The sequence below is a fragment of the Zosterops lateralis genome (assembly GCF_965231275.1).
Source record: "Zosterops lateralis genome assembly, chromosome: 1".
NCBI classification, from domain to species: domain Eukaryota; kingdom Metazoa; phylum Chordata; class Aves; order Passeriformes; family Zosteropidae; genus Zosterops; species Zosterops lateralis.
In genome coordinates this window covers 113050390-113068915 of record NC_139762.1, presented here as the reverse complement: position 1 = coordinate 113068915, position 18526 = coordinate 113050390, and the positions used below count along the sequence as shown (strand labels likewise).

Sequence of the window (18526 nt, the reverse complement as noted above, 5' to 3'; positions counted from 1 at the left end):
GGGACAAAGCTCATCTGGGATACTAAACTACAGCATTAACAAAGAACCTAAAAGATTTTCTTCTCCAAAGACAACTGTCTCTCATAAGAATCCGTGTGTTTGAACAAATTGGTTTGGTAATAAAAAGAAAAGAATGTGGATTTTTATAAAATGAAGTACTGCAAGGCAAGAAAATTAATAATTTAAAATATTCTACTCTGCCTATCTATCTAACATAATAAATTGTTATACAGTTCAAGAACAAATATTTTATCCTAGTTTGGTCGAAGCCTGACCCACTGTTTTTGCTCTTAACTTGATTATTCTCAAAGGAAACAGTGAAGTCAACGAAACAGTGAGAACTGTTTTCTTCTTTATTTAGTCCTAAAGTAAATCACACAAAATGTCACAGGAAAAATCACAGCTACTTCCTGAAATTAAGCCGTGCCCACAACTGGAACTGAATAAACAACAAACCAAATCTGAGCCTTTCCCCTTTTTCTGTAAGAGTTCCTCATCATAGAGCTGACATCTCAAGGCTCCTGAAAATTTCATCCTCTTGTGAGAGTAATTAAGTGCTTGCTATAGTGATCCAGAAAAAAGGATGTGACATTTTGTGAGACAATCAGCTGCTGTTTGGCAGGCATCACTGGGCAGCTCCTGATTTATTTTAGCCTGTTCTTACCTTTAACAGTTGATATGGTATTTTAGATTAGATTTACTTTAAGAATGACACTAAAAGTATAATACTGAAGGCAATTAGCCTCCTGAGTTCTTTCCAACCACATAAGGTAGTAGAATAAATGTCTATTAGGTTAAAGATCTCAACATCTAATTTCCTGGAAGTTTTGGAATCAACATTAGGGAGGGGCTTTGGGAAAGGCCAAGCCTTCTGAGACATCCAGAACTGACAGTAAGCAGGCACAGACTGCTGCAAGCAGTTTGACCAGTTCACCTGCTCACAGACCTTTGCCATTTCACAAGTGTTACCCCTCAGCCTGTGTTTTGGATGAGTCTGATGGAAAAATAATGTTCTGCCTGTTTCACTTTTGAATTTTTATGCTTGTGAAGCAATATACAGCTACTTACACTGTACGTAAACAAGGTATTTTCATCCCCCATGCGGTCTCTTGGAGAAGAGTGATGGTCTCTCCCTTGCATTTCCACCCTTGGCATGGCTTTGGATTTGACCTCGTCAGAAAGATGGACCTATATGTCATCTGGCAATGTGGAACCGGGCTTCAAAATGACAATATTTGTGATTGGATTCTGATCTCTTTTTGCATCTCTTTTTTGACTGGTTGAAGCTGCTTTATGTAAAGATGCAAATAAATGAGAATAAAAAACTGTCCTGTTATTGCACAGAAGGGGCCAGCAAATGTAAGACTGCGTATTAGAAGGCTTGAAATAAGCATTTATTTTCCTGTAAAGTCTTTGAAATTTTTGTGGAAAGAAATTACTGTAAAAAAGCATGTGTGGAAATCATGATTTTTGTGTCTTTGCACTACTCGAGAAATGCATCTTGGGTAGCACACATTGTATACAAACAGGCAAGAAGAACAATTAGATTAATCTTCATGCTCACAGTATATACAGCAAGGAGCAATGAATTTAAACAGCAGGCAGGGATATTTAGGCTGATCTTAGCAGCAAATGTCGGATGACACTTTCAAACTCCCACCCAGAACTATCTTTGATAATCTTACGTCATAGAATGAGTTGGGTTCAAAGAGACCTTACAAATCATCTCTTTCCAACTCTCCACACCCTATGGACCCACACCTTCCACTAGACCAAGTTTCTAGAGCTCCATCCAGTCTGGCCTTGAACACTTCCAGGATGGGGCATCCACAGCTTCTCTGGGCCACCTGTTCCAGTGCCTCACCACCCTCACACTAAAGAATTTCTTTTTCATATCTAATCTAAACCTACTCGCTTTCTATTTCAGGGCATTTTCCCTTGTCCTGTCAGTCCACCCCCTTCTGAAAAGTCTCTCCAGCTTTCTTGTGGACCCATTTTAGGTACTGGAAGTTAGCACTAAGATCTCCCCGGAAGCCTCTTTTCTCCAGGCAGAACAACCCTAACTCTCTTAGCCTGTCTTTATAGGAGAGCTGTTCCAGCCCTCTGATTACCATGATAGGGCACCCTACATCATTTTCTTGGTGTCTTCCAGTGGAAGAATTTGCTAATCTGGTACTTCAGGATTCCTCTGGCACTCAGAAATCCCTGAGAAATATGAGCTGAAAAAACCTCCCACACCAATTCCTTTTTCAATTAGAAATAAGGTGCATTGGAAATAAATCAGAGTACAATGGGAATGCTGTGCTTGGGTGATCTCTAACACATCATGGCACTGAGGCTGAACTGCAAGTCAGAGCAACACCAATTGCATTATGCTGGGCTGGTAATGCAGAAAGGTACATCATTTTAATTTTGCGTTTTACTGAAAGTCATTTGCTTTCATCAGGTTTGAGTGTGAGAGGTATATCACGGAGTAAAGGTAAATTCCTTCTGACTCCAGACACCCAAACTTTTTAAGAAGGCCTCTGTGGTCTTCCAGAGAAATGTTGCTTTTCCCAGTGTCCTTTATCTAAATTGTTAATTCTTCCTAGTTAAAGGATATAGTAAATTAATGTATTTGTAAATCTGAAGTTCCTCTATCTCAAATGAGTTGATTTAGATTTTGGCTGAGTAGGTAATTTATTAATCAGCATGACATTTTGTTCCACTTAAGGAAGGTCATTGCATATTAATAAAAACAATCTCTGTAATTCAGGTCAGTCTAGGATTGTTTTGCTGAAAATTTTCCGGAAATAGTGTAAAAGCACTTTGCCTACTGGGGTTCATTACATTCTTTCTGACAGTAATATCTTAATCAGCCCAGGAATTTGCATTTTGTCCATTTCAAAGGTGCACACATAAACAGGAAGCTTTAGGACTATTTCAATAGTAAAATATGTAAATCACTAAATTAGAAAAACACAATATTGCAAATTCGTATAAATTATCTATGAGGACTAGGAAATTTGCACACCATTAATATGCAAGTAATCTACCCATTAATGTGTAGTACATTATTATTTTGACAACTTTTACAAAAGAATGCCCTATGATTGCTGTCTATGCAGCTATTATTGGCTCATAGACAATGCTGAGCAATACAGCCACCTCTTCTCAGAAAAGTGTTTCTGGATACAAAAAAAGAGAAGAATTTATGAATTAAAAATATTATTATGCCATGCAGTTACAGAACAGTTTAAAAAGAGAGACTCTTTGAAGAGCTCTTTGTTTCACAGAATAGTTGAGATTGGAAGGGGGCCCCTGCATATTGTCTAGTTCTGCCTTCTGCTCCTCAGGCTTCCTAGATCTGTGCTGAGCAGGATTTGGATTCCTCTGAGGATGGAGACTTCAAAACCTCTTTAGGCAATCTGTCCCACCACCCCCACAGTCAAAGCCCACAACTTCTTCTGTCTGATAGAACAATTCTTGCTTAAGCCACATTCATCTGTTCTTACTTTCATGCATAATGCTAAAGATTAAAAGATAATGCTTTAAAAGGAGTTACATTTAAAGGTTTGAGCTGCCTGGAGCAGACTAAGGACACCTGGGGGAAGTATGGGAAGGAAACCCCAAATCCAACATGAAAGATGTCTGCAAGGCTGTGCAGGGGTAGCCAGCAAGTGGTGAAAATGAGCCCCATGCACTGACAAAAGCTAAGCCAGGGGCCCACTGCATGTCTTTCAAGGCTAGGTCTGCTGAAGGGTGCCCCATTCACAGCACACTGTGCTCCTCCACTGCTCCCAGCAGGACCCACAGAGTCGAATTGGCCTCTCCTGGCCAACTATTCATATACTGAGCACGACACCCCATGGGTATGGAATGTCCCTTTACCCACTTTGGGTCAGTTCTCCTGGCCCTGCTCCCTCCCAGTTTTTGTGCACTCACTCACTGACAGAACATGGCAAATGGAAAAGCCCTTGACTTAGGGCAAACAGTGCTTAGCAACATCTAAAACTTCACTTTGTTAGCAACGTCAGTCTCACACTGAATCCAAACACAGCTCTGTACCAGCTACTTGGAAGAAAATTAAGTTTATCCCAGCTGAAACCAAGACAACACTGCAGGTCTCATAGGGGTTGATAGAATCTGTAAAAATGTGCTGCAGTAGCCCTTTCTTAACTAGTGAAAGCACTTCAGGGAGAGGATATACTATTGTTATAAAGGATACATGTCCAGAAAACAAAATTAACCACCAGAGAACATCACAGAGAGATAATGTTCTCCAGTTTGTCCTAGAAATAACTTTGCTTACCTTTAAAACTAAGTGCATATGATTTTACTTTATTATCTTAGTCTAGAACTATTTGGCAAAATGCCCACTTTTTTCCCTATCAAGCAGTATACTGTATCATCAAAGAAATTGTCAGCATGACTAGTTGCTCATAACCTGGTGGTCCTAAATGCCCCATAATACTCCTATATTTCTCCCAGAATTTTGTCTCCCTTCGAAATCTTGCTCCTGAATAAAACAGAGTATCAAACATGTCTCAAATTTTACATGTGCTATGTAAGAATAACTATTTTGGCAGAGACAAAGAATGCTGGCTGCATCTGAAAGTGTTCCAATCCCTAGCCATAGAGTTTGCATCCCCTGCCCATCTCAAACATAAGAGATAATATGTGACTGTTAAATTATGTTTCAGCCTGTTTAACTATGTCCAACACCTGTTTAGAAGAACAGAAGTGTGTTCTTGGTATAAGCTACTGCTTGGTTTGTTCACAACACCCTCTGACAATCACAAGCTTTCAGACACATAAATGCAACTGTGACTAAGTATGAAAAACATACTGCACCAAATAAACACTCCTAACATGAAGATGAACTTGGTGGGGATTATGTTGACTGAAAAGGGTGAGTATATTTACTAATACCAGGACTTTTCCTACTCTTAGATAAAGATAACATCTGATTTCAGAGAGACTGTTAAGAGTAATAGCAATTAATAACTGGCAGCACTCATCAGTTGAAGACACAGGAGTACTTGGAAAAGAGCAGTGAAGTTATTCAACTGGCATGTCTTACTCAACAAGTAACTTTTATGGTTTTTGACCTTTCTAGAACTGTTTGTGAATGGACTCCTATTTTATCAAAGAAATTATGATTCACAGCAGTTGCCAAATAATTTAGGAGACTTTAGGTGACTACAGTCATGAGTGACTTTTACATTTCAGGCAGCTCATGGAATAACATTGGACATCTCCAGGCCCAAAGGATTCCTGCAGAGCTTCAGTCAGCTAGGTGAAGGATAAAGGATGCCATACTTCTCCGGGACAGCTCCTTCAGACATCATGCTTGAGGCCATTTCTATTTCTGCCTGGCCCTGTTGCAGCAGCCCTCTCATTAGAGGGTTAGAAATGAGCCCAGACACAGACTTCTTGTTCATCACAGCATGAAACGGGTCCTAGTTTATTCCTCTTTACAGCTCAGCCATCCTGACTCCAACCATTCACTGACTCTGGCTGCAGCAAGCTCCTGCAGTAGGTTTCCCTTGCAGCCTCTGACTGCTGGTTATTTCCTGCTAAACTCTGACTGCAGGCTTTTCCCCAGCTAGACTGTGACTGCAGGTTCCAACTGCAGATCCAGACTGACCTCACAACAGTGATTCTCTCCTCCCCAACACTTCTTCTTCATGATTCTCTTATTCCCTCTTCCTTAAGGTTCCTCCTCCATCATAATTCCCCCCTCATCAGATAACCCACTCCCTTTAATCTCACTTTTCTTTATTGGCTACAGCTGTGACTGATCAAGGGTGAGGCTGTATTGGGTAATTAACACAGCTGTTACTTATCAGGGATGAAGTCACCTTTATTCTCCTACATTCTCCTACATTCTCCTACACACAGAATTTAAATGGATAGAACTTGGCAAGCAGAAAAGCCATACTGATATAACCAGGTACCATGGTGCCTCAGCCTACAGATTATTGTTTAAGGAAGATTAATACTTGCTCTCTGTATCTCCTTGGCACTAACACTCTCACTTAACACTATGCCTTTCTTCACCTCTCTACTCCATGCCCTGTGGAGGAAAGAAAGCCCTTACAGGTGAGACAAATGTCAGCAGAAACTGGAAAGGATTCTGCTTCAATCCCAAGCAAGAACAGGGCTGTTCTCTCACAGGGGGTGAGCTGGAAGCAAAGGGATCTCACATCCCACCCCCGCTACTTGAGCAAGGCAAACTGAACATAGACACAAATTCAAGAAAGATCCAGATCATAAAACAGTATCACAGCAAGGTAGAAGTCAACTCCTCAGAGCAAATTTACAATCAGGTCCCACAGCTACCAGGCAAGCCCACACAGCCAAGGTCGAGCCAGGAAGTCAGCCCAGGATGGGAGATTCCACTACTGGAGACCATCACTCTTTCAGGCTCAGCTCAAGGGAACTAGTTTAGACTGTGGGCTAAACTTAAACAGAGCTCCTGGATCCATAGGTGAGGGAGAAAGCCCCAGCTGGGGCTGGCCAGGGCCATGAAGACTTATTAATGCCCTCAGAGCCCAGACACCGCTTTCCTATCTGCACTTGCCCAATCACTTGCTGTCTGTAGGTGTATTATTCATCTAAACCAAACCAAATCTGGAGACTGTATGCTTAGAAACCACTATTGTGCTATAGAAGTGAAACAGGTACTATCAACTATTAACAGGTATAATCTGGACATGAACTAAAATGTGCAGCATTCTCACCCTCTTCTGAGGAAAGGATGGCAGTGAGCTCTGTAAACACAGGGCTTTGGCTAAATTTTGTCCATAGGAAAAAAACAACTGTGATATATTTGAAATCTTGCAGTATGTCCCTATGCAGTGTAATGTTTCTGGGGTGTTTTATTTTGTTTACTTGCAAAAAGCTCCTTGGGAGCACACATGAATGTGTCTGTGTTAGCTCTGGGTTAAGAAAGTCTTTGTATCTTTGTGTTGATAGTGGTAAAAGGCAGTTTATTCACTTTTGCTTTTTAACACTTTTATAAATCAAGATGCAAACATGCAGAGAGAAAGGCTTTTTAAGCAATGCAAATGGAGACAGAAACAAACAACTTGCTGAGTTAATTTAAATGTCACGAAGACAATTTAAAAGGCCTTTAAGCTCTGCCTACCACTTTTCAAAAACATTTCTTTTGTAATTCTCTCTTTCAAAGAGAGAATCTTTGAAAGCACATAAAAGCTTAAATAAACGCAATTCAAGTGTTCTGATAAAATATTTAGGGTTGTTTTTTTTTTTTAATTGAAAAATTATTTGATATTTTGGCTTTTTTACTCTTTGGTGTGTTGAATTAGATGCCAACTTGCTTTCAGAAGCAGCCACCAGTCACACTGAGAAGTAACAAATCTGAAATTTCATCTAAAGTGGAAGGGAACGTGGAAATTAATGAGGACTGTGGAATTAGTCTGATCAAGGACCCTGTCAGTCACACAAATTACAGGTCTAAGAACATAATCTTTCTATAGCAACCACTGTCACATAATACGAGACTGTTAAATTATGTTTCAGCCTATTTAACTAGAATAGAAATGTTTTACCAGAAGAACCTGAAATTTCTGTACACTTCAATACCACCAGGAATTATTAAAAAGAAAAAAATGTTTTAATGTGATCTCCTTTATTCTGGAAGTGTAAGTAATGAACTGGTTTTGAACCTTACAAACTTCAATTTATTTTGCTTAATTTTACTAGGAAATCATGTAAACACTCTGCGTTGTCAGTAAAAGAGAAAGGCATTTCCCTCCCATGTAAAGTAAAGCCTGCAGTTTATTTCAGTTCCCCAGCCTTTGGGCTGTACACAATTCCAGATGGATAAATTTTCTAACTTCTACCACTAACACAATCCTTGTAGGCTCATTAGCCACCAGTAACATTGCTTACACTACATATGTGAAAGGATCCTTTGCTGATATGGTTTATGAAGTTTTGGAGACATGTTCCCCCTGAGAATGTAGCCTCATACCTGAGCTTCCAAATCACAGCAATTTCAACTCAGCTGAGCTCAGGAAGTGGTTACAGAGCATGTCTTGGGCAGTCCCTGCAGACTGTCTTTGCTACCAGCGATGAGAGCCACACCAGTAGAGCTGCAGCATTTAGAAACAAAAGCACTAAATAAAGTAAATGGGACAGATAGCAAGCAGGAGAAGGGAAGCTGGCAGCAGTGCTGTTAAAGGAACTGTGGACAGTAGCTGGCTCTGAACCTTCCAGTGGCATTTACATGCCTTGATAGAGATAAATCCTTTGCAAAAGAGAGAAATAATAAGTTATCCTCTGTGATGTTGCTGACTCAGTCCTGTGCACTATGTTCTCAGAGACTCAGCAACAAACTACAAATTCAGGCAATATCCCCAAAAGCAATCAGCAAGCTGAAGGCAACAATTTACCTGGAGTGAATTAAAGGATGGCTAAATGAGAAATGAGTGGGGACACGAGTTATGAAGAACTCGGTATCTTGCTTTCAGAAACTATGACTGTCAATGGTTAACTTCAGGAGCCATTGGGCCTATGAAAAAATCCCTTTTGCCTTCAAGAGGGTCAAGAAGTCCCCAGGTTCATGTGCCAAATGGACAGAAAACAGGACAGAATGACATGGAATTCTGAACAGACCGTACTTCATTCATTATCAGAAACAGTTTTCTGATAGCAGCAAACCAGGCTGAACATTTCCTCTCAGCAAAAGCAATGAAAGTAATTTAGGATTTCTGATGAGAGCATTCCTATAATTCAAATTAAATGGCCTCTTAGAAATGGATATACTTTGGCTAAGAAAATGGGATGGAGAGATCAATTCTAGCTTTAACATGAATATTTGTAAGGCAGATGTGGAATTGGGAATGGCGTTTCCTCTGTCTTAGCTTTCACCAACCCTGCCAACAAACTCAGCTGGATCCCTCAACCCCTCTGTATGCTGGCTTTAAGTCTGAAAATCACGTTCTTTTCCCTACCATGCACAGTGGTGCACCACTTCAGCCCCAAAGCTATAATAAGATATAGTTTCTTGCATTTGTCTCTCTTGCTGTGCTGCACAGGAGCATGGATAAATGAATAAATAATATCACTTCAGCCCTCAGGCAGCTTTCAGGATTTTGACAAAATCTAGAAGACACATGACTGTTGTTTTCAATTAAGGAATACTCTACATGTTCACTGAAAGGGATTTACTCTAACTCCCTAGTAGACTTCAGAATTATGCAGTTTGATTTCTTTGACATATCATCTTTTGCGAACTATCAATAATCTGACACAGTAGCAGTAAAAACTGCAGAACTCTTCGGTGTCTAAACACCATGAAACAACATATTTTCCCTCATCCTTTTTAGCAACGGATTAGCTTCACAAAATATGAATTATTTTTGTTAGATGGATGTGTTTATTATAGTCTTTGAAAGCAGACACTTTAGTGGGAAGGCGGATCACCACCTCCTTTGTCACTGTGGTTGCAACATGCTGAGGAACAAAGGGCAGGGGCTGAGCCTCAGGCAAAAGGAAAACTACATGAAAAGTGATGTCTTGGTGATAAACAGCCTATGGCTGCTATTCATGACACTAATATTTTCTTTCTCCTCTTTCCCAGATATGCCATTTCACCCCCTCCTACAGGATATTTGGATAACTAATCCTGCATTTTTTTCTTACCTTGAAAATCCACTGTGCAGCTTTAATATCTGCTTCATCTTCATTTTGGAGGCTCTCCTTTGCTTGACAGTTGTCTGCATGGTAGCTGTGAGTCCTGAAGTAGAGCACAACTTGCCTCCACATCGAGAAATAAAAAGCCTGTTCCTGAATCAAATTTTACAATGACCTCTCTTGGAAAAGCACCACTTATATTTAACGATGAAACTAAACCAAATCCCAGACATTGGGCTGAAGGACAACAACATAAAGATTGCTTGGCCTTACACTGATGGACAAATGTCCAGGCCTCTTGCAGCTTGCCAGTTCTTCCTGCAGCCTTTGCAGTTCTGGAGACAAACAGGATTATCTGCCCTCAGATATCTGCAGTGTCTCATCCCTTCAGCATGTGCCAGCTTGGAGATTAGATTTACAACTTTGTAGGTTTTAGTAAATTACAAAGGAGAAAGGCATAGAGTGATTGAACACACCAGAGAAACAAGCTGTAACAATCATCATGAGACACTTTTTATCACCCCAGAGTGAATGTATTTCACTTACAACTTGAAAGAAGCAGGCAGCACTAAATGGAGATGTCTGTCTTAGGTCAGTGGTACCTGCCAATCACATGTTTTTCCTCATTGGCTGAACAGATGGCTAATCCTTGCAGTGCCAGTGAAAACAGCACACGAGCCACAGCCGTGTCTCAGGATAGAGACACACTAAATATAAGAACTAAGGCTCCAGGTAGATTATTAATAGATTATTTCTCCCAGCTGTATAGAGGGCTGCCAGGTTTTTGCCAACATCCCCTTGATACTGTTTACACCCTTTTTCAAGCTGAAAAATACGTCTAAGCAGGCAATTTTTTTCTACCAAGAGTTACCCAAGTTGCCCAAAGTTGTGACAATTCAGCATTGTAGACACAAGGCAAACATAACACATCTGCCCACACAGCATCTCTTGCTCTTGTGAGAAGAGCTGCCTTGGTCACATTTCTGTCCTCTTTTCAGAGAAATACAGCAAATGCTGAGGAGAAAAACTAGGAACATTGAGGCTTGACGAGGTAAATTGCAATAGAAGTTATCGTAAAGTAAACTCTGTTACAGAAGGCTGCAGCATAAGCTCCAGTAATAAGTTAACTTTGTCAGAGTTGCTGCTGAGACTTAAGAATTTTTTTTTTTTCCTCTGATCAGGCTTACCCAGCAGCACTGGTTAGCTCAGAATTTCCTTTTTTTCTCAAAAAGGTACTATTCTGACTTTACCTTTTTCTGAGGGGATGAAGTTAAAGGATCTATTGCTTTTTCCCCCCTTTTAAAAAATTTGACCCAGAGGTGAGCTTTACTTCACCTGGTAATGCAGCAATTTCTGAAGGAAGTGCACTCCTTCTACATTTCCAGCTGAGGACCCCCTTGAAGAGACAAAAGCTGTTGGCACAAAGCAACAGAGACTGATGGTGAATGGAGGAGATGCTGCAGGCTCAAAGAGTGGCTGGAGACTCTTCAGCTTTCAACAGAGAAGGGAATGTACATGAGACAGAGTGTCCCTACTCTCTAAAGTAACACACTCTACTATTTTAACCCCAGATGCATTTTTTTCTCAAGGCTACAAACAGTCCTGCACTGGCCTTTCTGTTCCTGTTTTTGCATGGCACCTCACTCTCAATTTTCTGGCATTACAGCATTGTTCCATCATACTAGGAGGAAAAATAGAAGATACATTTATTAAAATAACATGTTAGTTTATATTTCTTTCAAAAAGACCACTCCTGTTGAAGATAAATTATGTATGGTTCCTTCACTGAGCTCATAAAACCTGATTTCAAAGAGGTGGTGAAGCAATCAGAAGGTTGCCCCTTATAACATATACACAGCTGTGGCATATTAGCTTTGCCAGATCCTTTGGGCCAGAATCTGATTAATTTAAAAGAAAAACGATCCAAGTGATCAATGATCTATCAAATGAGCTATGACCTAGAAGTCAGATAAGTCTGTATTGCTTGCGAGAAGCAGGCATTACTTGTTAAAAAGGATACTCACAAAATAATGTTTCCCCACCATGACACACACAATAAAATTAGGACAAAATAAGAGAGAAAACAGAGACAGATTAAGCAGTAAAACTCCAGTTCACAATGGGCCAATCTTGCTATAATTCCTCAGACAGCTAATTCATTCAAACATCTAATGAAGTACTTCACATCTTCTCATATTGAAAAATCACTTCTGTTGCCATGCAAGGAGGCCTCTTCAATGAGGTCTCTTCAACCCTCCACAATTAGAAAGGAGAGGAAAAAAACCTTTTAACATTTTGTGAATTAGAGAAATGTGCCCACTTTCCTAACCTTCTAAGCATGTTTTGCTTGGGTAAACTTTCAAAGCATTTTCTTTTATACATGTTAAATACTTGTGCAGACATGCAGGAGCCAGGTGATGTACAGAATGCTGCAAGGTTAAATGGCAGGTGTGCAAAACACCTCCGTAACTTGGAAAATATGTGATAGACAATGATACATTGTTCTAAATACAAAAAAGAAAGGAGAACAGAAAAACACTCTCACAATCCAGCTGTCTGTAGTTTTAGTGTGAGGATGACTCATCTGCATTCATTTTCTAGTATTAAACTATTGAGCATTCTTATTCTTTGTGATCCAGGAAATTGATGACTTTTATTCCTGCATGCTGATGTGCTTTTCATTTTTCACTCTGTTTCACACATCAATAAAGTCACCTAAACATAGCAACTTCAAGTGAAGCTGCACTGCCAGAAGTCAATGGACAAGCACTGATGTGACCAAAAATAGCTAAATGAGAATTGTTTTGCACACCTGACTCCTAAACGATAGGTGCTTGCCAAAAAATAGGCACACGGTACTTTTACAGTCATTACCTTCAGCAAGATCCAGAGAATCAATCAGCAAAAATAAGGCACCATGGGATGCTCCAGGCTGATGACACAGGATAGGTTTGTACTGGTTGCTGAGAATTGCCTTTTGCTGTTGTAGTGGTGACAGGCACATAAGACTCCTGTAATAACTGTACAATTCTCTCCTTTCTCAAAGCTTTCCCTTGCAATGCATTGAAGTTCCTTGACACAGAGAGTGCCTCATGGGACTCACACAGGTGAAAATTTTCAGATGTGCCCAAGTGTTTGAAGATGGGAGATACGAGCACATCTTGGTAGCTCACCCACCACCCTCTGACAAGGTGGTTCACAATTCCTCTATGCACTTGTCAAAGGAGTAGCACTCTGACCAGCGAAGTTTCCATTACACTATTCACCTCCTTTCTTAAACATTTCTGAGTGTGCTGAACAGAAGAGACTCCAACCAGATGCTATCTGTTGAAGACCATTCTGTACTATGAGAGGTGCTAATTTCTTCCTATCCTCTGCTGTATGTGTATCATTCAAGAGTTATGAATCAATGCCCAGACTTGCCCTCTTAACCCAGGAGAGTTGTTGGATGGAGTACCACACCTTACACACCTTATCTGTACACATGAAGAACCCTGCAGAGGTGTGAAACATTACTGTCCTTTACAGAGCTATAGTAACTTTGTGTTAATGTTTTGCCTTTATTCCATTACAGGGCATAGAAGAATATGTAAATTAAATATATCTATTTTATATTAGTATAGTATACAGGTATTTTCAAGAACAATACATAGTTTGCAATCTTTAACATGGCACATTGGGCTCACTACTTTGATTCCTCTGCTAGAGATTCTATTATGTTGCCTGGCACAGTTTTCATGCCTACTCTCATAGTTCCTTAAATACTCCCTGGAATATGCATAAAAAATAAATTAAAGTAATCATTACTACAATTATTTCCTCTCTCTTTGCATTTCTGCTAACTCAGTAGATGCATGCTTTCAGCCAGTATGCCTCACTCCAAGGTTACAGGAAAGTTACAGGGAAATATTTTTTACTGCAGCCTCTCAACAGTCTGGGAAATGAATAGTAAAGCCAGAGTTTGAAATTTATGATGAAATCAACATGCCAAATCACACCTTTTAAAATTCCTTTTCTACACAAAAATTACTATGTTGCTGTAGTATCAAAATTTTGACTGCATATAGCAATCCATCTCCTTTTAGCCAGACTCCAGATTGAATGGATGGTGATAAACTCTTGTAGGTGGTGGAATTAGGTAAAATAGTAGTCTGCTATAAAAAAAAAGGCCACTGATGACCTGACGTATATTCCAAACAAGAGATCACTTTGGGCACCAAACTGAAACCATGAACTTATATTTTCTGCTTACAGTAAAATTCTGAAACAATATTGGAAGCAGGAACTAGAAGTGAGAGAACCACAATAACCTGTACTCAGGTTCAAACAGAGTACAGTGGTATTCTTGGGTTAAGCCAGAAGTATGCTGAAGTCTGGGAGAAATATACTAGGCAAAGAAGACTACAGCATTTTGCATGATTTCTTTGAAATAGGTGATCCCTGGCAGAGGAAATGGCTTTGCATATCTACGTAAGAATTCAGGACATTACCCTGCTAGACATAGGGGCATATGGGGAGGAGCAATTCTGTTTGTGTCTTAAAACTGGCAGCTGTAAATGCACATTAAGAGGTGCTGATCAAGTTCCCAAGGGTTTACGTGAACTATTGGACTGAGCTTGGAAGGGTGAAGATGGAAGAATGCCATACTTGGCCTAGGTAAGAGAATGCATAAAGTCATCAGTTTTCACTGCTGGGACAGTTTGGGGTTTGGGCAGAAGTATCATTGTGGACAACTGAGGCAGTTTCATGGAAGCAAAGCCTGATGTGCTGAATGGTAACTTGTAGGATCACTGTACAGGCCTTTGAAGCCTTGTTGTGGATTAACCTCAGCTGGCGACTAAGCACCACACTGCTGCTTGCTCACTTTCCCCCATGGAATGGAGAGAAATGAAAGAGTAAAAGTGAGAAAACTCATGGTTTGAGGTAAAGACAGTTTAACAGGGAAAGCAAAAGCTGCTCATGCAAGCAAAGCAATACAAGGAATTAAATCACCATTTCCCTTTGGCATGCAGGTGTTCAGCCATCCCCAGGAAAGTCAGGCTCCATCATGGATAACAGGTACTTGGGAAGACACGCACCATCACTCCAAATATCTCCCCTTGTTTCACCTCCTCCCAGCTCTACATGCTGAGCATGATGCCATATGGTGTGGGATATCCCCTTGGTCAGTTGGGGTCACCTGTCCTGGCTGTGTCTTATCCAAACTCCTCGTACACCCCCAGCCTTCTCACTGGTGGGGTGGAGGGAGGAGCAGAAGAGGCCTTGGTGCTGTGCAAGCCCTGCTCAGCAGTAATGAAAACATCCCTCTTTTCAGCACAAATCAAAACATAGCCTCATGCAAGTCACTGTAAAGATAATGAATTCAATCCCAGCCAAAACCAGCACATGCCCTCCTTATGCAAATTGCATTTCAAAAGCTTCAAGGCTTCTTCTGTTTATCTTTCAAGACCTTTGCCTTTGGTTTCTTTATAAAATGGGTAGAGCTATATGCATCATCATTGGTAACGTGATTTGAAACTACTGTGGAAAAGATGAATATGTTTATTCCAGATGCCCAATGCTGGACACAAAAGGAGTGGCAAGTGAGACATGTCATGAACAGGCAGAGCAGAAGCAGGAAATACTGAATGCCACAGGACAGAAGTTACAAACACTCTTTTAAAAGGGGAACTGGTTAAAATAAGGCCAAATTCTAACTGTCAGCTATGAAGCAAAAATCAGATTCAAATAAACTTTCAAAGCAACAGATTTTTCAAAATTGTGTGGAGATTTCTATGCTAGAGATCAGGAGCTGTGCCAGCATTTCTTATCACTGTAAGTAAGCAATGTGCAAGAACACAAATTTGTTAGATTAAACCTCCAAGTCCCACATGTTTGGTAGTCCATGGAATCACATTAATGGATGTATTTATTACAGACTAGATGACACAGAGTGTGCACAGGGCTTAGGGAGCTTTCTTCTGATGAAGCATAAAGACATGCAAATGCTGTTACTTGGACTGTACCTGAGATTTACACTTGTGGTATTAAGAAACCAACAGGTTTTTTTGTGGTATGAAGGAAGACCCATTTTAAGAGAAAAATTCTATGGAAGAGGTATAAATCAGTGGCACAGTGACAACTGTCACGGTGACAATTGTCACCCCATCCCCAGCTGAGATACTGGCCAGGCATAATTTAAAGAACAGTGTATCCTCTAAATGGAAAACACAGAGACCCTAGAAAAATTAAGTCAGCAGCAGACCAGCTCTAAGCCAGCTCTACATTGGCTATCTTGATCTGCTTACACACTAAATCTTGATTATTTTTGTTTTCTCCTTATATGTTAGCAGAATGACTCTTTGGGACAATTTCTGACCGAGAGTGGTGTGTCTGTGCACTTCAGCACGGTATGACTGGAAAACCTCACTCAGCAAATGAATGCAGTGAGATTTTTTTTTTCCTCAGAAACACAGAAGTTTAAACCCAAAGCTTCTGAAACACTTGGGCCTTTAGTCTCCAGTTTCCTTTCCAGGCAGACTGGCGATGTGTGGGTGGGAAAGTGGAGCCACTTCTGCACAAGGCACAGTGGGCCCAGGCTTTATCCCGCCTTCCCAGGGCAATGAGCGCTCAGCCCACAATGTCAACCCTGTCCTTGGCTGCATCCCTGGCACGGGGGTTGGAATCAGATGACCTTGAAGGTCCCTTCCAACGCAAACCATCCTATGGCTCTATGACATGTGTAGGCATACACAAGTGTGTGTATTTTAATGCTCTAAGCGCAGTTCCACCAGCACAGCCCTGCAGCCACAGGCGGGGCCGCGCGCGGACGGGTTGGGCTGTCCCTCGCCGGCCGCCGTCGCGCTCACGTGAGCGGCGTCACATGACGGCGGCGGCACCGGGCGGTCGGTGCGCGGTGCTGCCCGCGCTGCCCAGGGCCGCCCGCGGCCTCCTCCCGCTCCGCTTCCTTCCCTCCTTTCTTCCCTCCCTCCTTCCCTCCGTCCCTGCACGCCCTGCGGTGAGTGAGGGCTGCCCCGGGCCCTGGCGCGGTGGGTTCCGGGGGGTTCTGGGGGCTCCGGGGGGTGCGGAGGCTCCGCTGCTTCCGCCGGGTCCGGGCTCAGCCCTTGGGCCTGTGCGGGGAGCGGCAGGACCGTGCCCGGTCTGTGCCCGTCCCAGGCGTCTCTCGGCTTAACCGCAGCGCCTGAAACCGCTGTTACCGCCTGTGCCCTCGGGCAGCGCTTGCATGGCTCGGGCGGGTCACTAAGAGCCTTCAGTGGTCGTTGAAGGACGTAGCGGTGCCGTCTGAGTGCCTGTCTGCTCGTAGAAATGGTTTCAAAGGGAAGGCATTTGTCCTCCGCTGCTTGCTCAGGATAGTTCCTCATTTTTTTCCTTTATTTTGTTAGAACTGTATTTTCTTGCAGTCATAAAAGCGAGGTGTGCCTGCTCGGGATAGGCCTGAATGAGGCAGTTTGCACTGGCTTGGTCCGTAAGGGCGGCCAGAACAGTCCAGGAGTAGCTGCCAGGAGGGGCTGGGTGCAGTTCAGGTTGTAAGGAATTCCAGCTCTAGCTGGGTCTGAAGTCTCTGCCAACACACTTCTTGTTTTGGCATCAAAGTCAGGTGGAGACTGAAACCATAAAGGAAGGGGGAAGGAGTGGTGAAGGTCACTGTCTGTGGTAGTGTGGTATATCCTGATAAAGAGCTTCTGTTCGTACTTATTTTTCCAATTTGCTTTCTTTACTAATGATCTTTATTTTCCTGTTAAGTCTGTGTAGCATGATTTTAATTTATATACCTTTGGGCTTTTTTTTTTCCCCTGAAGCTGGAGTTTGCATGTTTCTAATGCCTAAATACTCTTAGACAAATACCTGAAGTAAATCAGTCTGGATGTGTGGGGGTAGGGAGGATATGCACTGAATTTTAACCCTGGAAAGAAGATTTGGAAAGAAGACAGGTTCTCTTATCTGTAGGGCTACTTGGGTAACACAGAAGAGCCACCTAAATTCAAATAGTTTAATTTCATTGCTTAAGGATTCACAAGACTGGGAGTTACTTAGTAATGGTCTGTGTCTTTTATTGCAGTAAACTTAGGACTGGCTACAGCTGAGTGTGTAGGTATGTCTTATTTTTGTTTGTTTCCAATAAGCCACATTTCAAAAACTTTATAAAACTTGGATTTTTTCAGAAACTAGCTAGTACAGTGTTAAGGATTGGGACACCTGGAAACAGATTTTTCTCTTCATTTCGTTAAAATACTGGACAAATGCTCTGCTGTTTAATAATAAGAGGCCTCAAATCTGATTTGCTTTTCTAGGTACATTTTAATTATCAGTCAAGATGGATATCCGAGGTGCTGTGGATGCTGCTGTCCCAACAAACATCATTGCTGCCAAAGCTGCTGAAGTTAGGGCAAACAAAGTGAACTGGCAGTCATATCTCCAGTAAGTAAAGTCATTATTTTCTTCTTTTAAGTGTTAGACTTTTTGAGATTTCAGGCTACAGTGGAGCATTATGTTGTGGTGAAGAATGTTCTGTCTACATGGAAGTGGTTGGAAAAAGTCTACATTAAATGGAAGTGGCTGTGGAAAATTTTCTTATGACTTATTACCAGAAGGGGAACTCTACTTTTGTCAACTGAATGCTGCAATATCAAATAGTACAGATTTGCACAAATGTGTGGTGAAACTGTGGTTTTTTTTCCTGATAATTCAAGCCCCAGTCTCAATTTTAGCCTTATTGGATGACTGCTGAATTAAGAGGAGTTTACAGTAATAATTGTCTTAAGTGTAGGTATGGGGTGTCTGTTGCCGAGGTGCTCTTTGTGGGAATACAGATTGTACTGGCAAAACTGGAGTGCTAGTCCAGGAAAATAAGCTGTACCTTAAGTAGAGGAGCATTAATACT

General features: G+C 41.4%; 2 protein-coding genes across 4 annotated transcripts in view; one reads left to right on the top strand and one right to left on the bottom strand.

The window, feature by feature from the left end:
- The window catches only part of RGS20 (regulator of G protein signaling 20), a gene marked incomplete at both ends in the record, with an annotated part of 34329 nt that extends 24552 nt beyond the window's left edge, over positions 1–9777 (bottom strand). Inside the window, one exon of the mRNA XM_083873721.1 lies at positions 9655–9777. Within this exon, the coding sequence (XP_083729847.1) occupies positions 9655–9777 (123 nt within the window). The remainder of the gene's footprint in view (positions 1–9654) is intronic.
- A 6749-nt stretch (positions 9778–16526) lies between these two features.
- The window catches only part of ATP6V1H (ATPase H+ transporting V1 subunit H), a 49341-nt gene continuing 47341 nt past the window's right edge, over positions 16527–18526 (top strand). Inside the window, exons 1-2 of one of the 3 annotated variants that reach the window (XM_083875275.1) lie at positions 16527–16642; positions 17937–18063. In XM_083875275.1, the coding sequence (XP_083731401.1) occupies positions 17960–18063 (104 nt within the window). In that variant the 5' untranslated portion in view covers positions 16527–16642; positions 17937–17959. Of the gene's footprint in view, positions 16643–17173; positions 17299–17419; positions 17738–17936; positions 18064–18526 lie in introns of those variants that run through there. The other 2 variants (XM_083875276.1, XM_083875277.1) reach the window with 2 other exon arrangements.